The following is a 24,264-nucleotide window of genomic DNA, read 5'->3' on the forward strand; positions in this document are numbered from 1 at the left end:
ATTGAAGTTTTATGCCAAGCACACATATGTATTACACCAAATGTAATGACACATTACATGTCCATTTGTTTTCGGAACTGGTTTTGCCATTTAAATCTAGACAGGAGAATAACTGTTTTTAATAGAAAAATCAAGTAATATCAGTTACTAATCAGTAACAGCAAACCGCAAAAACAAAAAACAAACTGCAAACTACAAACAAGTAAAACAAACGGCCCTATGCATAAAGAATGAAAAGACAAAGGGCCTCAAGGTGTTTTTTCTTATTAAATATTAAATGAATTATCAATGATTATCATGATTATTATTATTATTTATTATTATTATTATTTATTTATTAATTAACACATTTATTTATTTATTTATTTTGGGTATGATGGTATGGATAGAGATAATGGCCTACACTAGCAGACATTTCTACAACCATATTCTTCTCATCTTCCTTTCTCAGATTCTTTCTTTCTTTGTTAGTGTGTCAATGAATCCACTCTTCCTTCCTTCTTTCTCTACTCCTACTACTACTTCTGCTTCTGCTATCACTTGAAACTTCACCTTCTACATCAAAATCCCGTTTCTTTTCTTGCTGTTCTTCTGATACATTCGTTTCCGCCACATTCACAAACATGCCTGTTCTTGACAGATTTCATGTTCTTCGTCCGATTTTCAGGAATTGAAGATCGCTTTGTAGAGTTTTAATTGTAGATTGATTACTGTTTGTTGTTTTGGAGTTGTTGGATATCTGAATTTTGAATCTATTGAGTGTTTGGGGCTTTGGGTTTTGGGGGTAATAGAATAAGAATTCGAGTTCTGGTTGGAATTAGAAACTGCGAATCTGACGGATTCTTTGATTCTTTCTCGTGGATGTGTATGCCTTATCTTACTTCAATTCAGCAATACTCAAATCTGAATTTTCAGTTCCTGTTGGTGGATAAGATAGCATCTTCTTCTTTTTTCGATTCTACTTGTTTTGTTTATATTGAATTTTTCTGGTTAGGTGGAATTTAATTTACTCTTCTTAGTTAGAATTTTCTCAATTTTCTGTAGATTTGATAGTAGGTCTCTTTCCACCTATCTTCCGCACCTTTTGTTTTTTAAATTTCCTACCTGGAATTAGCAGTAAGACCCACTAGTTCTCTCTTAATACTACTGTTTCTTGGTAGCTTTGATTGGCTACTGTTTTGGATGAGTTTGCTTCATGTGTTTGGGTTTGGTTTAAAAGTGGGGCATCTACTTTGGTTGCTATGTTGCTGGATAGTATCTGTAATTTCTATGAACTGGTTCATTAATGGTGGAATTGTGGAGACCAAAACTAGTTTCCTTTGTGATGGTGGCAAGATGTGGTTTAAGGTCTGGGAAAAGATCTCCGGGAGTAGTTGCCGGATTCACTATCAGTATTACCAGTATCTCGGGTCGAAAAGAGTTAGAAAAACGTGGTGGAGAAAGCTTTTGTTGGCATGGGTAATTGGCTGGATCATTACTTCTTCGTGGATCTTATGGTTTATGAGTTCACAAGCAAGTGAGAAGAGGAAGGAGACACTTGCAAGTATGTGTGATGAAAGAGCTAGGATGCTGCAGGATCAGTTTAATGTGAGCATGAATCATGTGCAGGCTATGTCTATTTTGATCTCAACATTTCACCATGGAAAGAACCCTTCTGCTATTGATCAGGTTATTTAGATCTCCCTTCACATCTCAGAAATGATAATTCAATTTTCTTTTCCATAATTGCCTTTCTACTTTGGCTTTTCATGCCAATTGGATTGTGCTTACATCATTTTCAGGGAAAATTATGTTTTCCTCTATCAGAAATTAGTTCATTTTGGTAATTTTGGTCAATTTGGTTATGGTTTCATTTGAGAATATTGAAGCTTAATTCAAAAGCAGATCAATTGTGTTCTTCTGTAATGGATACTAAGTGCCTGTTTGATTCTCCTTTTTGTAGCTTAATCTAAGATTTTGGTTGGTATTGAAAAACAGTTGCTCGCTATTTCAGAAGAAAAATCAACTAATATCTACCGGCTAACAAAAACAGCTCAACCAAATAGGCTATAAATAGAAAACATATCCTTAGCCTTCTGATCAGCGGTGGAGCCTGAGTTCCAAATTTGGAGGTGCAGTTGCAACACTTTCAAACTCTCAGGGCCGCCTAGAATCATCCCTCCTAGGGTGAATTCCTGTGGCTGGGGTGCAACGGAGCTCGCGTGCACCCCTCCCTCCGCCACTGCTTATGATTATTTTTATTTGTTTTTGATTTATGTATCTAGCTTTTAATCTTTCTATTTAGGGCATTTAATCCTCAATTAATTATAATAATATATATGAAGTTCCTATTTAGTAATTACTGTTATCCAGTCAAAAACACAAACTAACTTCATTATTGTAGAGGACTTTTGCAAGGTATACAGAAAGAACTGCTTTTGAGAGGCCCCTCACAAGTGGAGTAGCATATGCTGTTAGGGTTCTCCACTCTGAAAGGGAACAATTTGAGAAACATCAAGGCTGGACTATTAAAAGGATGGATACCCTCGAACAAAATCCAGTTCGCAAGGATGATTATAACCCAGAAATATTGGAGCCATCCCCAATTCAAGAAGAATATGCCCCTGTCATCTTTGCACAAGATACCATTTCTCATGTGGTTTCTCTGGATATGCTGTCTGGAACAGTAAGCTCTTTTACTTTGTTCTACATGTTTGTTGAAGTTCAATTTATATGCTGTATGTAGGGTCAAAACTTGTTATGTAAACTGTTTACTCCACATGATTATATATTATAAAAATGCAACAAAGATGACAAATGTTAATAGGTAAGCCCCAAGAAAAACTCCTATTATTATATACACCCCCGCATGTGAATGTCTCTTGGGCTTGAAGCATCTAAAACACAAATCCATCTTATCATGTGTTAAAATGTGATTAACAAATGGAGTTACCAGGATTTGAAACCTTGACCACTTGGTCTAAGATGCTCTAATACCATTATCAATGAACTCATCAATGCAAAAGCTTAAGATGATAGGCAAAGCCCAATAATAGCTTTTATTATTATATCTGACACATCCCTCCCTGCACACCGTGCACATGAATGCCCCTTTGGCTTTAAGCGTGTACAACACAAGTCCATCTTACCATGTTGAAATTTCATTAATAAATTGAGTGGAGTTTTGAGACTTTGAACCCTCAACCACTTGGTCTAAAAGGGTTTGATACCATGTCTAGGAACTCATTAACCCAAAAGCTTAAGCTGATAGATGGAAGATCTAAGAATAAACAAGTCATGTCAGGAGGGTTGTGTCTGTAAATCGTGTTGTTTGTCAAAATTTGACAACTGTAGTTGATGCTGATGCTTACTTGTGGGTTCTGATTATACCTGTCCCTGCAGGAAGACCGTGAAAATGTGTTGCGTGCTAGAGAATCAGGAACAGGAGTCCTGACGGCCCCTTTTAGGTTACTGAAAACTAACCGCCTTGGGGTGATTTTGACATTTGCTGTTTACAAGGGAGAACTCCCCTCAAATGCAACTCCTAATGAGAGGATTCAAGCAACTGATGGGTATAATTTTTGTTCATTGCAAATTTGATAGGAATTAGGAAAAGTTCTTATATTTTCCTTCAATTATTGATGTGGGCTTGGTTATCGAAGGCCAAAATTAACACGAACAAGTTCGATCAAGTTTATATTCACAAAACATAAATAGGAATACTAATTGTTTCCTAAACTCTAAATAGGAAAACAACAAATTTGAATTACAATCAGAATGAAGCCATTTAAATGCTTCATCAGCATTAAAGCTTCGTATTTAGGAAATTTGGATTGGAGTTCATGTCATCCTAGGTAACATCAATTATTTCACTCTCAAGTGCACACTGCAGAAATAGTGTAAGAATGGGTGTTCTTGCCTTACCATTCAGTCTATAGGGGGCAATGCAAACGATAAAACAATGTTTTAATTTTGCAGTGTCGAAATGCCTTCCAAATTATGCTGAACAGACTGGAAAATATAAACTTATACAATGATAATAATAATAATAATATTTCAGAGGATTTCTTACAGTATTTCTGCTGCTTCTAATCAGGTATCTTGGAGGAGTCTTCGATATTGAATCGCTTGTGGAAAAGTTGCTTCATCAACTCGCAAGCAAACAAACTATCCTGGTGGATGTGTATGACACCACTAACCTGTCTCATCCGATCAGTATGTATGGCTCAAATTTATCAGAAGATGGGTTGCAGCATCTTAGCAGCCTTAATTTTGGTGATCCCCACAGAAAGCATGAGATGCATTGCAGGTAATAAACAAACAACTCTTTCGTCTTTTCGAGTTGAAATTGCATTTGACATAGGCTCTTTAAATTTGAGTTAAATTAAAAGATTAATGTTTAAAATGGATGTTAGTAATAATTTAGTGTTTCCTTAATGCAGGTTCAAACAAAAAGCACCATGGCCTTGGTTAGCACTAACAACTTCAATCGGCATCCTTGTGATTGCGTTGCTTATTGGACATATATTCCATGCAACTGTAAATCGAATTGCCAAAGTTGAAGATGATTATCACGAGATGATGGAGCTTAAGAAACGAGCTGAGGCAGCTGACATTGCAAAGTCTCAGGTACTTGATGCTTTTTATTTGGCTTGGTTACAGCTCATTTAGTAATACTAAATAGTATAAAACCTAATCAAATTTCAATTTCTGCAGTTCCTTGCTACAGTTTCCCATGAAATTAGAACTCCAATGAACGGCGTTTTAGGTGAGTTGTGAAAACCCAGTTTCTGCGGTTTGATATTAACTACAAAATAGAAGAATTTGTGGGCTGATGGCTGTATATTTCTGCTTAATTTTTTTTCCAGGAATGTTAGATATGCTCATGGACACAGATCTAGATGTAACTCAACAAGATTATGTCAGGACTGCACAAGCCAGTGGAAAAGCTCTGGTCTCCCTAATCAATGAAGTTTTAGATCAAGCAAAAATTGAATCCGGTAAACTCGAGCTCGAGGATGTGCAGTTCAATCTGCGAGCTGTTTTGGATGATGTACTGTCACTCTTTTCTGACAAGTCTCAGGGGAAAGGAGTAGAGGTAATGTATTTGCTTAGTTGGTAAAATTCTCAAATATGAATATTTCTTCATCTAATATGAATTTTCTTGTTGGCATGATCTGATTGTTGGGAAGTGCAGTTGGCAGTTTATATATCTGATAATGTTCCTGAAACCCTAATTGGCGATCCAGGGAGGTTTCGGCAAATCATCATTAATCTCATGGGGAATTCAATAAAAGTAAGCATCAAGCTCAATTCGGATTGAGCCTCTATCATGTTTCATTTCAAATGCAACAGTATAGTTTTCGTTTTTCTTCCATCAATGTAGTCCGTAGATAAGAAATTGTTTCCTGAAATGCTAATTTACAATGTTTTTATATTTGTTGTTTGTAACTCGAAAACTTTATTTTTTTTCCCAGTTTACTCATCAAGGCCACATCTTTGTCACTGTTCATCTTGTGGAAGAGGTGCTTGACTCTGCTGATGAGATGAAATCACCAAAGAACACCTTAAGTGGCTTTCCTGTCGCAGATAGATGCCGGAGCTGGGCAGGATTTCGGGCTTTCACTCAAGAAGGATCCATCCATACATTGCCATCATCAATCAATCTAATAGTTTCTGTTGAGGATACTGGAGAAGGGATCCCTCTCGAAGCCCAACCTCGCATTTTCATTCCTTTTATGCAGGTTGGTCCATCCACATCCCGGAAATACGGAGGCACTGGTATTGGCCTTAGTATAAGCAAGTGCTTGGTTGGCCTCATGAATGGGGAAATCGGATTCGTAAGTACACCCAAGGTTGGAACCACCTTTACATTCACTGCTGTTTTCGCCAGTGGTTGCTCGAATTCGAAAGAGTACAGGACACCAAAAATCAGCAATCAGTCTAACATTGCCTCACCAGAATTCCGGGGCATGACAGCTTTAGTTGTGGATCCCAGAACCGTACGGGGCAAGGTCTCGAGATACCATGTCCAGCGGCTCGGAATACATGTTCAAGTTGTTTCTGATTTGAATGAAGCTATATCTAGCATACGTAGCGGGAGTAGAGTCATCAATGTGGTTCTTATCGAACAGGAAGTTTGGGAAAACGAGTCAAACATTTCAACTCTATTTGTCAATGATTTAAGGAGAATCGATCATGGCATTGCTCCGAGATTGTTTCTTCTGGCTAACACTGTCAATTCCCCGAGAACGAACCCTGCAGCTTCTGGTGTTTATACACCAAGTGTCATCATGAAGCCCTTGAGGGCAAGCATGTTGGCCGCGTCATTACAACGAGCAATGGGTGTTGGAAACAAGGGCGTTCCGCGAAATGGGGAACTCAGCAATCTTCTTCTCGGAAGAAAAATTCTTATTGTAGATGATAACAGTGTGAACCTTAAAGTAGCTGCTGGTGCTTTGAAGAAATATGGAGCTGAGGTTGTCTGCGCAGGGAGTGGGGAAAAGGCTATTAATTTTCTTACCCCTCCCCACCAATTTGATGCCTGCTTCATGGACATTCAGATGCCGGAAATGGACGGGTATGTTACACAGTTTCCCTTTTAAAGATTTTTCTTGTCACTTATCGGTTGGTTTTAATTTTTGAAAACCATAGAAAATCGAACTAACTTAGGGTTTGGTTGAGTTAGTATTTAGATTTAGAATCCATTAAAATGAATTATGATTATGGAAGAGTTAATAGTTAATTTGGAATTTATTTCATGCTAGAATTACAATTAAACATTTTTTCCATTGGGTAAATAATTTAACAGTTTAGTCTCTCTATCCATTTAAATTACTGATTTGCCCTTTACTATTGGATAGGACAAAAGTTAAGGATCGTGGAATGTATATTGAAAATACGATGACTAAACAAACAACATGTTAGGTAATAATGTAGGGACTAATAAATTATTTATCCTTTTCCATTTTAGAAAGGTTAATTGTTGTTGTTTATGATTTTATATAGGCTTCATACTTGTACTTAGCCAAATAATCCAATTAGCCCCTGAATTTTGGACATAGCTCATTAGCTCCGTGAACTTGCTTAAAGTGGCGCTTCAACTTGCCCAAATTTCCACTTACTAGGGGATTAATCATGTCACTTTAAGCAACTTCAAGGAGCTAATCGGTTATTTTTAAGGTTCGAGACGACCATATGTTTCCCTTGCGCCTATGCTTTAGGAGCTCGTGGGGCCTTAGTGCGCCTTGCACCTTTACTAACTATGGATAAAACTGTTTCTAGATCTGCCTTGCCTGTGTTAGAGCTATGATGGAATTTTAATAACTCTGTAATGTCTCTCCCTCGTAGGTTTGAAGCTACTACGATAATTCGTGATAAGGAACAGAAGTTCAATAATTCTATTCAAAACGGAGGTTCTTCAGCCGCAGCCTTCGAGAATCTTCCGAATTGGCATGTGCCGATTCTTGCAATGACTGCGGACGTGATCCAAGCTACACACGAGGCATGCCTAAAATGGGGAATGGATGGATATGTCTCTAAGCCATTTGAAGCTGAACAACTGTATAGGGAAGTTTCGCGCTTTTTTCAGCCAACTTCCGATGTGATTTTATAGAAGAAGAAGATGACTTGTACTCAAGACATGCTTGAAATATTGGCACCAAGCATTTGTTCTCTGGGTCATTTCAGATACTCTTGAACATTTCAAGAGTTACTCCCAAAAGTAAGTTCTCCATTGACCCGCAACTAATCGGCAAATTACAGTTTCGGTCATTGAAGTTTGTAGTCTGTCTCACAAAAATCACTGAACTTCACTTTTGATTTTGGTAAAGTCATTTTGGAATTTTTTTTGCACAAAAACTCGCTAGAATGTTGACGTGACAGAGAGGATAGTTGACTATATGCCAACTGAGCAGCATGTTAAACAAAGATGTGATTTTTTTTAATTCTTTTTGTGGCTTACATGGTACAACGTGGCTGTCACGTTTCTGTCATAAAAGTCAGATATGTCCGGCATGTCACTGAGTTAGTATACAGTCAACTGTTTTCCGTGCGACATCAACATCGGAAAAGATTTTATTGAAATGTGAAGTTCAATGATTTTATTCAACTGACAATGAAGTTGATTGATCTTTGTAAAACAAACTCCAAAATGACCGTCGATGCATTCTACAATTGCATCAATGGTTAATGAAGTTAAAGGTTTGTTTCACAAAGATTATTGAACTCGATTTTCTTTCAATAAAATCACAGAATTTCAAATTTGATTCCAATAAAGTTATTCCGGCCAATTTGCTTATAAAAGCTCACTGAAATGTTGATGTGACACATAACACAATTGAAATGGATGGCGTGCCAAAAACGTGGCAGCCACGTGTGTGCGAAGTGGCACATCTGAAGTCAATTTTTGTTAGCATATAGACAACTGTTTTTCGTCCCACGTCAACATTCCATTGAGTTTTTGTATACAAATTGGCCGGAATAACTATATTGAAATCAAATGTGAAATTCAGTATGTTTTTGTGAAACTCAAACTTCAAAATACGGTGGCATTTTACAACTTCAGTTTGTTAATTAAACACGCTTTTTTGACTTTGTTGATGCTTGCAACAGGAAAACATTTGTTTTGCTGCAGAGAATGTATATAGAAGCCATGATTGATTGATTGATTAGGGCTTGAGTTGTATCGATTGTTCGGTGAACCACAAAGTGAAAAAAACCGGTTCGTTTTTTCTCCTGTAAAGTTGGAACTCATATGGTAGCTGTTTGGTAGGATTAGTCAATTGTGAGACTTGTGCAGAGACCACAGTTTGTAGAATAGGACATTAAATTTGATAGTCTGATACCACATTCAAAATGGAGGAGAAATGCAGTATACGGGTTCCGTTGCATTCCTGACCACCGAAATCTACTCTGGGATGGGTTGTTTTATGCAGCTCTCCGTCCGGGAAGAGGGTCTAGGGGGTTGCTATAATTGCATTCCGAGATCATTTTTCGAACAGCTCTCCGTCCGGGAAGAGGGTCTAGGGGGTTGCTATAATTGCATTCCGAGATCATTTTTCGATGGTTCTACCATTTCTCTTCTCCCTTTCTTTCTACTTGTAGTAATAAAACAAAATGGTCGATGTTCGATAGTTTTCTCTCTTTCCTTGGCGATTATCTACTTGTATGATAGAAAAGATCACAGTTTTTTCAGTCGAAAACGATGATCGAAAAATGCAGCTTCTCGGCAAAGAAAGAGAGAATGCATATATCTTTGTATATTTTGTCATTAATAAGAATTGATGTGTAGCTATATTCTTAAAAAATTTGTTGTAAATGTTAACTTGCATAGTGATATTGTATCAAATTTGAGCAATTTATCGTTGTTGTTCGGTTATAAGATCTAAGTCATATTACCAAATTTAATTATTAAGATGTCATTATTCTCTATATATTATGATTTTATAACATAATTTAAGAAATCTATACTCCAATTTATAAATTATAAATCTTAGAAAATATATTTTAGACTTTTAATTTATAAATTCTAATCTTTAAAATATATTAAAAGTACTGATTTTACTAGTTTGATATAATCCAAAATTATGATTTGATATAGTTGTAAATAGTTTTTAAGAAATGAATTTCTGTGTTATTTTCCCAAGCTTGATAATATTTAATTCTTCAACCTTTTAATTTTGCTAGTGTCCCAGAGATTGACCGATGACACTACGAACAACATTGTCTTAATAGTGGCTTATTTTGCTTAAACATGTTCTCTCCTCGGTGCCTATACATCTTCTTGCTATGTATTTTTCAGATGTCATTAGGTGTTTATTTTGCTTAAACATGTTCTCTCCTCGGTGCCTATACATCTTTTTGCTATGTATTTTCCAGATGTCATTAGGTGTTTGGTAAGCAGAGAGCGAATCTGATGATTTTGGAAAATAAAAAATTGAAAAAATTATAAAACTGGGTCAAATAGGAGGTCTATTTCCATATTTAGACCAATTACCCAACTATATATCTAGATTATATTTTGGTGAATTTTCCAAATTACCTTTTATATATATATATAACATTTAGAAGTTTCTTGCTCTTTCTTCTTTCTCTCTTCAGTCTGACTTCGTATATTTTGCAATTTGTGAAGTCTGCGAAAAAAATATTGGTTAAGAACATGAAATTTACTTTGCATAAGCTTGCGAAGGTGATACTAAATGACTTACTTCACAAACATTAAAAATTGTAACAATAATTCAAACCCTAAACTCCGGACTTTACAGAATCAATGGTCTGTTGGGATGATAATGGTCAATTTTCTTTTCTTCCCCTGCATCCCAATATACCATCTCCCCTACATTCCAATATACCATCTCCTACATCCTAGTACACCGCCTAATGTGATTATTGCTTTTGTATTTAAGCTAAAAGAGATAGTAAGTTGTGTTAGCGAAAAGAAGGACGATTTTAATTCGCAGAAAACGATTATGCGAGGTGTGGGAATTAAAAATTAACCCAAAAAGACGATTTTGCTTCACAGAAAACTGCGAAGTCTGCAAAGTGAAAAAAATCATGCTAAAAATGATTTTCTCTTCGCAGACATCGCATAATCATTTTCTGCGAAGCAAAATCATATTTTTCAACCTATTTTTTCTTCACAAACTTCGCAAAACTCATTTCGCCAAGCCATTTTCTGGAAAAGGGAGAAGATAAAACAATAGATATTTACCTTATTTCCGCCGTTTACCATTGAAATCGACAATAACCATATAATAAACGCAAAAAAAAACACGCAGAATAATGTTAAATAATGATGCCTTCGATTGGCACAAGAAGAAAGAAATCAAGAGACGAAAAAAAAACAGGAAGATGAAAAATCAAGACATAAAGAGAGGAAGAAGAGACATACATGATGATGAAGAAAATGGAGGTGATTCTGCAAAATAGATAGGAAGGAGGAAGCTAAAAGGTTGAAATCGATACACTTGATAGGAGAGATGAAAGATTGAAACCGATAGAAAGAAGGGAGAAGATGAAAGATTTGATGTATTTTGGAAAATTCACCAAAATATAGATATGTGGTAGGTTTGGTAATTGGTATAAATATGTAAATGAGTCTCCCATTTGATCCAATTTTGTAATTTTTCCTAAAAAATTTGGCGGAAAATAAAAAATTTGGTTGTATAATAAATATGGTACTAAACAACTTTAATTCTTGGCATTTTTCATTTTGAGGTCGTTAATTGTCATTTTTATAGTGTTAAACTATACGGATTTGAATTTTAACAAATCATAAATATTTTAATTTTTTTTATTAATTCGATAGTTTATGAATTACATGTGACAAACAAATATTGGTTTGGACAAATTGAAATGTATATCATTTTAAGTAAGTTTAAGAGATCAATTGAATACTGTAAGTAGATTTAGGAGACTAATAGGCCGTTTTTAAAAATAATGTGGTCAATTGACCATTTTAAGTAAGTTTAAAGGGCTTACAAGACATTTTGTAAGTTTAAGCCGCCAAATTTTTTGATTCAACTTCAGAAGGCTATTGATATATTAAAGAGAATAGTATAAAAATAAACTTTGTGGTTTGACTGATTTGTAATACCGTTCTCTTGGTTTAAAAGTTTACAAACAAATGTCTGTACTTTGTAAATTTTGCAGTTAAGGGATATGTGAATCAATTTTTCAACCAAACAATACTTGTAATTTATTTAAGGGTTAATACACATATTTGCCCCTATGTTTTCGCGGAAAAACAGATTTACCCTTAAATCAAATAAACCCACAAAACTATCCCTGAATTTTCCATAAACCTCCAATTATACCCTAATCTGACGGAGCTGCTAAACGGCGATGACATCAAACCTTCTTGTCTCCAAAAAATTGGATGACGACAATTAAAATTCATTTGGTTTCTTATTGTTTTCTATTGCTATTGCTTTTGGATTAATTAGGAGGTTTAGACGCCATTTTATTAGGTTGATTGAGCTTTTATGAAAATGAATTTTGACCAATCTGTTCTTCTAACTTGCTTTTAATCGAAATTGAATATGCATATTTTTTTCTGTTTGTGATTGGTTGTTCTTTTCTGAAGTTTTTCTGGAGATAAGAAGGTTTGATGTCATCGTCGTTTAGCAGTTCCGTCAGATTAGGATATAATTGCAGGTTTATGGAAAATTCAAAGATAGTTTTGTGGGTTTATTTGATTTAAGGGCAAATCTGTTTTTTCGAGAAAACATAAGGGCAAATATATGTATTAAATTTATTTAATCTACAAAGTTAGATCTTGAATTTTTGATAATTCCAACGTCAATCTTTTTAATTGCTCCAAATCGCTCTATTTTGGGATAAATAGTCACGACAATAATTTTTAAAGGAATAATTAAGTTTGTAACCCGTAAAAAAACACATATCTCTATTTATAAACTTTTAAACTACTTGAATTATCTTTATAAATCCAACAAATCAGAAAATTTATTTTTATATTTTTCTTATAATAAACCATTAAAATTAAAATAGCATAACTTTGAGTTCAGTAACAAATAAAGTTGACTGGCTTTGTTGCATTCCAAGTTGCCTTTGTTCACATATTGAACTAGAGTATTTATTATTCCAAGTTAAAACAACAAGTCGATATGTCCGAGTGGTTAAGGAGACAGACTTGAAATCTGTTGGGCTACGCCCGCGCAGGTTCGAACCCTGCTGTCGACGGTTTATTTTTTGCCTAATTTAATTTAGTAGTTAATTGTTTTAATTTGTGTAAGCTATTTTTTTTAATAGTATATAACTTTATATTTAGGAAAATTATCACTCTACAAACTTATTCAACTGATTTTTTTCTAATTATTTTTTAGATTAATTTCAAATAAAACCCTATTGTTTCACATTTTTTGTGGATCGGTTCTTGTGGTTGACAAATTTTTTATTTTTTCAAATTTGACCGATAACGACATCAAAATAAAAACTTTCAAAAATTAAAGTTGTTTAATATCATATTTACTCTGGAACCATATTTTTTATTTTTCAAAATCATCAGATTTGGAGTTCTCTCTCTAAATATTAACTTGAAGTTGATTAAAATATCATTTAATTCTTAAAAAATTTCATTTTGAGGTCGTTATCAGCTAAATTTGGAAAATTGAAAATTTTACCAACCACAGATATATCTGCAAAAAATGTGAACCACATGATTTTATTTGAAATTTAACCCTATTTTTTTAATTATAATAGAGTAGAAAATTACGCCTTTAAAAGATATACGGAAGTTGTGGTTTGTGGATTCGGAAGAATATGTTTAATATTAAAGTATGAGGGTGAACCTATAAAAGAATAGAAAAGCTTGATCATATCCCTGGCGAGCGATACTCCGATACTTAAATCAGTTCCGGTCTTAGTGAGAAAAAGTAACAGAGAACTTTACAGAGGGAAACTTTGAGTAATGTATGTATGCATCTTTTACGAAGAGAGTTTAACCCTTTTATATATGAGTGGGGACTCTTAATCTAATTAGGAGAAAATTGAATCTGTATTATATTAGGAAATGAATCGAGAAAGTCACCTTTCCTTATTAGATAGAAGTAATCTGCGCTCACAAGGTTTCCTATTTAGGGAAGGGATCATATAATCGACCTTATATGGAGCAATATAGGAGGTCTTGAGGGAATCAACGAAGGATGAAGGTCCGAAGTTGGCTACAGGAAGCCAAGCTTCTAAAAGTATTTACCAACGGCGAAAGAAAGGTCATGTCAATCTCCGAAAGGCCTTCGCAGAGCTAAGTTTTAGGAGGGAATACTGTTTGTGGTCTTACACATGGAAAAGTAAAGTCTTCTACGCAGGCTTTGGCTTAGGTTAGGTTTGGGCTTGATTTACCGACTTCGAAGAATGCTTTCAAGCTGCTGCACGGATAACTTAATTTGCCAATTAGCCGGAAGTCCGACTATTATGCCTATTCAACATAAACTAAGGTGATGGGAAGATCGTAGATTGTTGGGTATGCATTCTACTTAAATTCGGGGAATGCCCATGAAGAGGGTCTTATTACAGAATGCGCAGTTTGAAAGCATATCCCTATCGAGCGATACTCCGATACTTTAATCAGTTTCGGTCTTAATGAGAAAAAGTAACAGAGAACTTTAGAGAGGGAAACTTTGAGTAGTGTATGTATGCATCTTTTACGAAGAGAGTTGGACCTTTTTATATATGAGTGAGGACTCTTAATCTAATTAGGAGAAAATTGAATCTGTATTATATTAGGAAATGAATCGAGAAAGTCACCTTTCCTTATTAGATAGAAGTAATCTGCGCTCACAAGGTTTCCTATTTAGGGAATGGATCATATAATCGACCTTATATGGAGCAATATAGGAGGTCTTGAGGGAATCAACGAAGGATGAAGGTCTGAAGTCGGCTACAGGAAGCCAAGCTTCTAAAAGTATTTAGCCAACGACGAAAGAAAGGTCATGTCAATCTCCGAAAGGCCTTCGCAGAGCTGAGTTTTAGGAGGGAATACTGTTTGTGGTCTTACACATGGAAAAATAAAGTCTTCTACGGAGGCTTTGGCTTAGGTTAGGCTTGGGCTTGATTTACCGACTTCGAAGAATGCTTTCAAGCTGCTGCACGGATAACTTAATTTGCCAATTAGCCGGAAGTCCGACTATTATGCCTATTCAACATAAACTAAGGTGCTGGGAAGATCGTAGATTGTCGGGTATGCATTCTACTTAAATTCGGGGAATGCCCATGAAGAGGGTCTTATTACAGAATGCGCAGTTTTGAAGTAACCCTAGCCAGATCATTGCTAAGAGCAGAGCTCTTCTTGCTTTGCTTATACAGATGTTATTCCGATTATTTAAAACCTGTTACTTACGATCAAGGTTGGTTTGAGAGTTACCAAGTAAGGAAATGAAACCAGTGATGTATGCAACCCTAGTAACCTTACAGCTAGTGCGTCAGTCACCCTTCGGGATAAGAGTAGGAGTCAGTATCTGCTCTACCCTTAAAGCCAAAGAATATACCTTTCTGGTGCTCTTATCAGATCTATCAGGTTCGGAAGAAAAAAAGGGGTTATAGTAATCCTATGCCAGAAAGGAGTTTTGATTAAGCAAACCCTAAGCCTGGCGGTATGGAAAGCAGCCTAAGAGTAGAAACACATCTTAGAATTTCGGTAAGCCTAAGCAAAGAATGAGGGTCTGCTTAAGACCATATCAAATATTCACTTATATTGTCAGAAGTCTCTCATAAACTGAATCTAATCTCTTAAGTGCATGTTCTTTCCTTCCCAAGGCTACACATTGTTTCACTTTCTTTAAGGTTTGGCTCACTAGTTGAAACGTGACACATGACCCTATGAGAATTCATGAATATGAAATGTTGCCTTAAACCTCATCTTACCAATTTTTCAAAAAATCTTGACTATTCTTCTACAATTGCCATTTTCCTTCTTTTTATAGAGAAAACAAGTCTCTCTCTCTCTCTCTCTCTTTTTTCTTCTTCTTTCATTTTCATCTTTCTTCATAGCTTCTGAAACGAAGGCATCTACCTCCAAGCCCATAATGATTACTCCTAGAATCAGAGAAATGGTTTCCTCTATAGCTCAAGAAAAAAATAGAAGAGTGGAAGGAATCGTTCTCTTGGCTTAAAGAGTGTGAGTCCAGTGTTCCAACATCCACTTAGAGGGTTCATCGGTCACTGACGAACCTTTTTTCCATATTCTTCATCCATATCATCAACGGCTTCACCTACCTCTTTGAGCCACTTCCTGAAGCACTCGATTATCAAGGGCTTTGTCAAGTGCAACTTCATCCAAACGTGTGGATGGAACTGGTGGCTGTCTACTAGATCTTCCATGAATTGGAGATTATTTGCCCAAACGGCTTCTGAGCATTATGCTCGCCTTTAGCTATTTAGTTGAAGATAGAGGACTATTTCTATTTTACCAAATCGATTGGATTCTAGTAATTGAAAAAATGAATCTCATCAGCAAAGGGCTCGAAGGACAAGCATTTCTTCATCAAAATAAAGGATGATAAACAAATACCCTCGTGGAATCAAGGAGTGAGTGAGGTGAATATGGTGAAATTCAACCTTTTCTTGGTTAATGGATCATGACTCAACGTATATTGTCACGTGGTCAGAGTTTTCACGCAGAGGCAACTCCCGTACGGCACCTCAAGTCGGCCAGGACTCCTTGAGGTAAGCCTTGTCGTCTCCGTGCTCACTGGTTTTTGCCCTCCCATGGGCTCATCAGAGGAGCGGGATCAGCTCCTGAACCAGTTTAGTGCCTAGATGTACACCCTTCCGTCGGTAACTCATGAGAGGATGCCATCTAAATAGCACGTACTCAACCTTATCGCTAATCCCGCATCCCACATTTCTAGATCAACCAGCAAGCACTCGCATCGTCTGCGTGTCACGAATTTCGTTCGTGACATTCTCCCCCACTCAATTCGTGCAACGTCCTCGTGCACGACTTTTTGTTTGCCTGGATCAGTGTGCAGATTCCCTGCCTGCTCGTGTTTCGCGCTGTTTGGCGAAAACACCCACTTCCGACACCCCCGTCGAGATCGACCATGACTCGGAGGCATTGGGCCTCGTCGCCGTCCGTGTAGTCTTTCACTCGAGCGTGAGGCGCAAGGTGCGAGCGGCTTTCGCGTTCACTCAGTCCTTTTCTTGTTAGGACTCGGCAGCGTGGCATCCTCGGAGTGCTTGGCGAATTCTCACTGCGGTTTCCTGCCTACTCGTACTCCTTTCGAGCACACCACTTGCGGTCCACTATTAGACTCGCCACCGCGGTCAACGGAGCGCTCGGTAAACTTCACAGCTAGCACACTATCGGCTCTGATACCATTTGTCACGGGGTCAGAGTTTTCACGCAGAGGCAACTCCCGTGCGACACCTCAAGTCGGCCAGGACTCCTTGAGGTAAGCCTTGTCGTCTCCGTGCTCACTGGTTTTCGCCCTCCCATGGGCTCATCAGAGGAGCGGGATCAGCTCCTGAACCAGTTTAGTGCCTAGATGTACACCCTTCCGTCGGTAACTCATGAGAGAATGCCATCTAAATAGCACGTACTCAACCTTATCGCTAATCCCACATCCCACATTTCAAGATCAACCAGCAAGCACTCACATCGTCTGCGTGTCACGAATTTCGTTCGTGACAATATGTGTTGGGTCCTTTTACGGTTTTAGTCAGGGGTCCTCCTATTTGAGGAGGGTCACATTTATTTCTCACCATAGTCGATTTCACAGGAGAATCAGGTTGTATTATCACATTTGTTCATATATCTCCAACTTCTCTTTGACTTTTGCCATTTGGATGGCGTGCTCTTATCGCATTACGCCAACAACATCATATGAACGAATCCCAGATTTCCTGCAAAACGTCTAAAAATTGCGTCTAAGAGCTTTTGCTGTTATGGCTATAAGGCTTCAGTATTCTCCGCAATTTCAGAGCTAGGTCGTGATCGACCTGAAGTTGTCGACGCGTTTCTTCTTCCATCGTTCTATAGACTCCAAATGCATGAAGTATACTAGAGGAGAGAAGTTGAATGGAACTATTTATGCGAGCCATTGCTATATTCGTTCCACGCTCACGACACCAATTTGATGTAGTTGAATCTTATAAGTCCACTTGTAAACCTGCAATTGGACAAAAACAAGGTCAAAGGAAGGTTGGAGTCTCGTTAAACCGCTCCGATGCCTAATCCAGATTTTTGGAAAGACTTGCGGATAAACAGAACAATAAATCAAACCTGTAATGTAAGCTTAATGAATGAATGAAGTAATATCCCTTGAACAACGTCTTACTCTATTTATACTGTGATCGAGTTGTAGAACATGGTTATAAGTTTAGAAGTGGGACATGCTACGTATCATATATCGATACGTGAACGTTTGTCCATATATCGAGGCTCAATATCCCTCGAGTTCATTAGGTCTGTGATTTACGAGATCAGACGTGATTTCTATAATAGGTGAATCCTTGATGGGATTTTTAGAGACTTCCAGAACCAAAATCTTTGATATTGAGTAGTTTCGTTATAATGACTCCATGTGTAAACTTAATAAGTGCCACGTGAACGAGTTTATATTCGCTTGATATCAATGATAAAATAGGTTATAAAAATTATATTTAGGTTGAAGAAAAAGAATTAGATAAAATAAAGGGTTGAGGTGCAAAAATACCCCTAACGTTTTGGGTCAGGAGCAATTTTACCCTTAACGTCTAATGGTGCAATTTTACCCCTAACGTTGGAAGCCAAAAGCAATTTTATCCCTAACGTTGATAATTTGAGTCAATTTGAGAAATAATTCATCAAACTGTCTTCTCGGTCATGAATCTAGTCATCTACACTTCACACGTGCGTCATTTTATCAGTAACAAATCACAAACATATGTTGGGATGTCAAAAAAAAATATTGTCTTTTGTACGAATTAGACAAAAAAAATAAAAAAATTTATCAAATTTATAAATATCAATCTCCAATTTTATTATTAAATTATAAAAAATATGAAATCCTCTTTTTAGAACGAATTGATATGCAATTTGTGCAAAATAAGGAACAAAAATATATGTGTTTTATAATAGTGTTTGAAATTGACCCAAATTATCAAATTAGTGGTAAAATTGCTTCTGGCTACAAACATTAGGGATAAAATTGCATCATTTTAGACGTTAGTGGTAAAATTGCTCTTGATCCAAAACATTAGGGGGTATTGCACCTTCACCCTAAAATAAACAGGCAGCGTTAGATAAACGCAATACGTGCAATAGCAGTCTGTATATGCACAATGGAGCGTACGGTACAATAGTATATATTGGAGCAGAAGACGAAATCTCTAACTTCCAATCTCAGCCCTTGGATTATATAAATAAGAAACCCCTCTTTTCTCTTCTCATTTCCTCTTTGCTCTCGAAATTTTTCTCCACCAAATCAAAGTTCAGCAGCTCACCGGAGAGCCGCCATATACGGAGGGAAGGGAAGTCCGAATCCGAATTATAGGAAATGGATCCCGACGCGGTGGCCAAGGCGTTCGTCGAGCACTACTACACCACTTTCGATATGAACAGGGCGGGATTAGCGAACCTTTACCAGGAAGGATCGATGTTGACTTTCGAGGGACAGAAGATCCAGGGATCTCCAAACATCGTTGCTAAGCTCACTACCCTTCCCTTCGAGCAGTGTAAGCACAACATCACCACTGTTGATTGTCAGCCGTCTGGCCCTGCTGGTGGCATGCTTGTGTTTGTCTCCGGTAACCTCCAGCTTACCGGCGAACAGCACGCCCTCAAGTTTAGCCAGGTAATGGTGGTGATTGAATTTGTTTCGCTTATTTGATCTGATTTTATTTGTGGTTGTTGGAATGCGCTGGATTGTGTTTGTTAGGGTTGTAGGCAATTGAAGTGTGTTTTAATCGATCAGTTGGTTTATTGTGCTGCTTGTGGAGTTGTGGGTGGATTTGGAGTTTGAAATCTCGATCCCCTTCTGGATTGTGTTTGTTAGGGTTTTAGGCAATGGTAGTGTTTTTTATTCTATCAGTTGGTTAATTGTGCTGCTTGTGGACTTGTGGATGGATTTGGAGTTTGAAATCTCGATCTCCTTGAAATTGAATTTAAATAAGTCGTGTTTCAGGATTTTATTTCTTTTTATATTGTGTTCGGTAGATCTTTTTCGTTCTAGATCTTTGCAGTTCTACAGTTTTTAATCGTTAACATTGCTCATAAGATTTTTACCTAAATTGAGATATTCCTGTTTTTGTTATTTGTTTAAGCTTAAACACATCTTACCAAAAAAAAAGCTACATGATGCTCAGCAGTACTTCGTGATCAATCTGTTTTTACTTGTGTTTCCTGAGAGAGCTAAATTTTTTTGTTGGCGAAAGAGTATTGTTTCAGTAACCTAGTTCAAGCTTTCCATGAATGTGTACTGATATAATCACAAGATGGCATAACTTAGTACTATGGGATGGTGTATACTACACTATAAATGTGATGGAATGTGGATCTCTCATTTTTACATTCAATGTTGCAGTCCTCTAGTAGGTATAAGTGGTAAATATTTCTATTCTAGGGCATGTGAGACGGTTCATTTTTATGCTCCTAGGTCTTTGTTGTGAGACACGTTTTGTATGAATAATTGCTGTTGACTTTGGCGATCAATGGGTTAATGCTTGCATTAAATCTACATAATGTTTTTACATTCAATGTTGCAAATCTCTAGTGAGGACAACTATAGTAAATGTTTCTCTTCTAGGACACGTTAGACAGTTAATATATATGCATGTAGTCCTTTGCGGAGCACCTTTTGTACGGATAGATCTCCATTGACTTTTGGAGGATCAATGGGTTAATTCTTGCATTAAATCACCTTTTGTACAGATAGATTTCCGTAGACTTTGGAGGATCAATGGGTTAATTCTTGCATTACATCACCTTTTGTACGGATAGATTTCGGTTGACTTTGGAGGATCAATATGTTAATTATTGCATTAAATCACCTTTTGTATGGATAGATTGTTGTTGACTTTGGAGGATCAATGGGTTAATTCTTGCATTAAATCTACATGATTCACCTAGATTGCTTTTGACTTTGGAGGATTAATGGGTTAACTTTTGCATTAAATCTAGGACTGGACACATTAGGTATATATAGATTGCCGTTGACTTTGGAGGATCAATTTGTGAATACTTGCACTAAATCTACACATTATTTTTACAATTTTGCAAACCTCTAATGAGGACAACAGTAGTAAATGTTTCTCTTCTAGGACACGTGACAGTTCATATATATGCACATAGTCCTTTGTGGAGCACCTTTTGTATGGATAGATTGTTGTTGAATTTGGAGGATCAATGGGTTATTTCTTGCATTAAATCTACATGATTCAAGTAGTCGTATGTGTAGCACATTTTGTATGGATAGATTGACTTTGGAGAATCGTCGGGTTAACTCTTGCATTAAATCGAGGACTGGGCACTTTTTCTATATATAGATTTCTGTTGACTTTGGAGGATCAATGGGTGAATGCTTGCATTAAATCTACACAATATTTTTCCATCCAATGTTGCAAACCTGTAGTGGGGACAACAGTAGTAAATGTTTGTCATCTAGGCGCGTGGTGAGACAGTTCATATGTATGCACCTAGTCCTTTGCGGAGCTCATTTTGTACGTATTAGATTTCCATTGACTTTGGAGGATCAATGGGTTTATTCTAGCATCAAATCTACATGATTTACCTATTCATTTGCGGAACATTTTGTATGGAAGAATTACAGTAGACTTTGGAGGATCAATGGGTTAATTCTTGCATTAAATCTACAAGATTCACCCGGTCCTTTGAGGGGCACGTTTTCTAGGTATAGATTGCAGTTGACTTTGGAGGATCGATGGGTTAATTCTTGCATTTGATCTGTACGATATTTTACATTAATGTTACAAACCTCTAGTGGGTGCCACATTAGTAAATCATTCTCTTCCAGGGGATGTGAGACACTTTTCATATATTATATATATGCACCTAGTCTTTTGCAAGGCACGTTTTGTATGAATAGATTGCCGTCGACTTTGGAGGATTAACGGGTTAATTCTTGCATTAAGTCTACATGATGCAGAATGGACCATGTTTTGTATGGATGGATTGCTGTTGACTTTGGAGGATCAATGTGTTAATTCTTGCATTAAGTCTGCATGATTTACCAAGAACTTTTTGTTTTTAAATTATGCTTTATGTACTTTTCAAACCTAGTTTGATGTCATTAATATTTATTGTGAATAGTTAGAATTCTATGTATCAATGTCTTCATTATGAAAGCTTAAGCATTTGCAAGCAAGAGTATATAGGTTGCTTGTATTAAGCAACTTCTCTTTCGAGCAAACAGCTAATCCCGGTTTATCTTTTCTGAGCCTCTGATTGGATGTATTCTATACCCTTCTTTTGAGTGCTATTGGTGTTTGTTGTCTGTGCTTCTTCGGACGAGTTGATACAATATACTTGTGAGCACATACTAGACATTCGTATTTTTTTGCAACAGCCTGAAGTTTCCGTGGTGTAAAAGAATTGCAAATTCGTTTCTTGAAATATGGAAACTTGTTTATGTAACGTGTTTTCCAGAAGTGGATCAATGCTGCTGCATAAACTGTAAATCCCTCCATTGTTTTTTAAATCATTTTCTACAAGCTTTCAAAATGAAAATATTTTTTTATTATTTTAAAATTTTCTAAGGCTTTGGTGTTGTTTAAAATTTTATAGTATACTGGTTTTGGTTTATGTTATTTCTACATTTGTTTCCTTAGTACCATAGTTTTGTGACTTGTTATCCTAACCATATTATTTTTTCCTGTGTTTGGTCTCAGATGTTCCATTTGATGCCAACACCACAAGGAAGTTTTTATGTCTTCAACGACATCTTCCGGTTGAACTATGCTTGAAGATGAGATCAACCGATTCTAAAGACATTCTCGCGCCAAACGTCCAGGACTACAACCAATTTGCTTATCTCTATCCGGTTTTAGATGGTTTTTTCAATTAAAACTGTATTTTTTGGTTGGGCATGTTTAATGTTTGCATTGTGAAAAACGTTATATGTTGTCGAAATGCTTTGAAATTCGTAGGTACTTTCTTGTGATTGGATTTGGATTGGGAAAAGAAATGGTCTCCTCCTGGATTATCAATTCAAAGTGGATTTTTATTTAAAATGACTGGAGTTGAAAGTGACATTATCAGTGTTATAGATCTCTGCCATTATATTTCAGTTGATGCATGTTTATTCTCTATATGTTAGTCTGGTCATGATTCTTCTCAAGCCTCAATTAATTGAAACCTGTACAGGTATTCGTTGCGGATAAGAGAGAATGATATGCCAATGATATGCCTTTTTCTTTTTTTGTTTCATTTATTGGGCAAGTTCCATAAACACTATTTACGGGTGCTCTGGGTAAGGGTGAGAATTTGGAGTATCAATTTATGTTATCTACAAGTTAGAAAAATGATAATTGTGCTTGCAAGGTTTTCTGTAAATTGGGACCGGTGCTAATTGAGTTTTGCCTGTAGTTACTGTTACAAGTTACAGCAAGCAAATCTTTGGTGTTCTATTGCAAATTAAGAGTCAATTTGGACCTTGAAGTTGGCGACATGTTTAGTTTAGTTCAAATCGAAGTTTAAATATTAACTAAATTCTGAAGTTGGTAATATTTGATAAATTAGTTTAAATACAATCGATTTCAATACCTAAAATGTTTGTGCAGGAGTTAGATTACTTGTCTTCTAACTTTAAGGACTAAAATTGACCCTTACTCCCTTTATTGTTAAATTATATTTGGAATCTCAAAATTAAGGATTGTTAAATCATATTTGGAATCTCAAAATTAAGGATCAAAATGGTCTTTAAGATCAATTTAATCTTATCCAAATCAAAGTTTAAATATTAATTCAGTTTTCAAATTTATAAATTAATCTGAATACAATAGGATTTAATATTAAAAGTTTGAGTTAATTTTACAATTTGTCAGCTTAAAAATCTAGTACTACCTAAGTTTGAGAGCTATTTTGAACATTTCATTCCTAGAATCTCTCTTGATTTGGACTAGATTTCATTTGACAAATTAGTGTAGTCCAGAATTTCATTTGATTTGAACTAATAAGGATTGGCTGTAGTCCGGAAGTTATAATATATTTTACCGTTTGCTAAGGAACATCTTAAAGGCCACACAATAGAACCTATATAAATTTGGGTAAATAATTTATTAGTCACCTAGTTTTTAACTAAAACACTGTTTAGTCCTATTTTAAAAAACACATTTTAAGGTCTTTATATTTTGCCAATATTAACTATATGGTCCTTTTATCTATTTTTTTAGATTTTTAACCGAATATATCTTAGCTTTTAGGACAACCACAGTACAATACAAGTTGACCATGTTACTCTGTTATTTTATATATGTCTATTTATGCTAAAATAAAACGGTTACAAGTCTAAAAAAACTAGACAAAAGAACCAAATGGTTAATATTAGCAAAAATTAGAGACCTTATAATGTGTTTTTCAAAATAGAAGGACTAAACAGTGTGTTAAGTAAAAAGTATGAGACTAATAAATTATTTACCCTATAAATTTCAACAGCGAGTGGGACAAAACTGCAACCTCTGTATTTTCTAGTAGATAGCTGACGCCTGCCTAAAAGCAGATGTGCATGAATTCTGAAAATTATTATTTTCAAGTTTTCTGTGGGGTTGGGAGCCAAATTTACACACATGCACAACTGTTTTTTTAAACTCAGCTTAATCTTTCCCCACCAT

The 24,264-nt window shown here is 36.2% G+C and overlaps 2 protein-coding genes and 1 non-coding gene across 4 annotated transcripts; all 3 read left to right on the top strand.

Annotated features, from left to right (window-relative positions):
- The first annotated feature begins 539 nt into the window (after positions 1-539).
- LOC136229715 (histidine kinase 3) lies at positions 540-9,390 on the top strand. Of its 2 annotated transcripts, none has more exons than XM_066018620.1 (11): positions 540-1,668; positions 2,384-2,665; positions 3,382-3,551; positions 4,076-4,288; positions 4,422-4,608; positions 4,696-4,747; positions 4,848-5,077; positions 5,177-5,275; positions 5,457-6,559; positions 7,330-7,702; positions 8,593-9,390. In XM_066018620.1, the coding sequence occupies exons 1-10, from the start codon at positions 1,183-1,185 to the stop codon at positions 7,592-7,594; spliced, it is 3,087 nt and encodes a 1,028-aa protein (XP_065874692.1). In that variant the 5' UTR covers positions 540-1,182; the 3' UTR covers positions 7,595-7,702; positions 8,593-9,390. The 2 variants fall into 2 exon arrangements, with proteins under 2 accessions (XP_065874692.1, XP_065874693.1); XM_066018621.1 differs by having other exon boundaries at positions 1,487-1,668; positions 2,398-2,665.
- Positions 9,391-12,599: 3,209 nt separating this feature from the next.
- TRNAS-UGA (transfer RNA serine (anticodon UGA)) lies at positions 12,600-12,681 on the top strand. The gene has a single exon. It is a non-coding gene; the product is annotated as a tRNA-Ser (tRNA).
- Positions 12,682-18,781: 6,100 nt separating this feature from the next.
- LOC136229370 (nuclear transport factor 2B) lies at positions 18,782-22,686 on the top strand. Its single transcript, XM_066018111.1, has 2 exons — positions 18,782-19,271; positions 22,324-22,686. Exons 1-2 carry the CDS (start codon positions 18,975-18,977, stop codon positions 22,396-22,398), a joined length of 372 nt encoding a protein of 123 aa, XP_065874183.1. The 5' UTR covers positions 18,782-18,974; the 3' UTR covers positions 22,399-22,686.
- The last annotated feature ends 1,578 nt before the right edge of the window (positions 22,687-24,264 follow it).

The sequence above is a fragment of the Euphorbia lathyris genome, chromosome 5 (genome assembly GCF_963576675.1).
Source record: "Euphorbia lathyris chromosome 5, ddEupLath1.1, whole genome shotgun sequence".
In the NCBI taxonomy this organism is placed as follows: domain Eukaryota; kingdom Viridiplantae; phylum Streptophyta; class Magnoliopsida; order Malpighiales; family Euphorbiaceae; genus Euphorbia; species Euphorbia lathyris.

Excerpts from the sequence above, each read along its gene's own strand:
- LOC136229715 (XM_066018620.1), top strand. The coding sequence starts at position 1,183 with ATGAGTTTGCTTCATGTGTTTGGGTTTGGTTTAAAAGTGGGGCATCTA. Across the intron at positions 5,078-5,176 it reads CTCAGGGGAAAGGAGTAGAG|TTGGCAGTTTATATATCTGA; the intron begins GTAATGTATTTG and ends TGGGAAGTGCAG. Across the intron at positions 5,276-5,456 it reads TCATGGGGAATTCAATAAAA|TTTACTCATCAAGGCCACAT; the intron begins GTAAGCATCAAG and ends TTTTTTTCCCAG.
- LOC136229370 (XM_066018111.1), top strand. The coding sequence starts at position 18,975 with ATGGATCCCGACGCGGTGGCCAAGGCGTTCGTCGAGCACTACTACACC. Across the intron at positions 19,272-22,323 it reads ACGCCCTCAAGTTTAGCCAG|ATGTTCCATTTGATGCCAAC; the intron begins GTAATGGTGGTG and ends GTTTGGTCTCAG.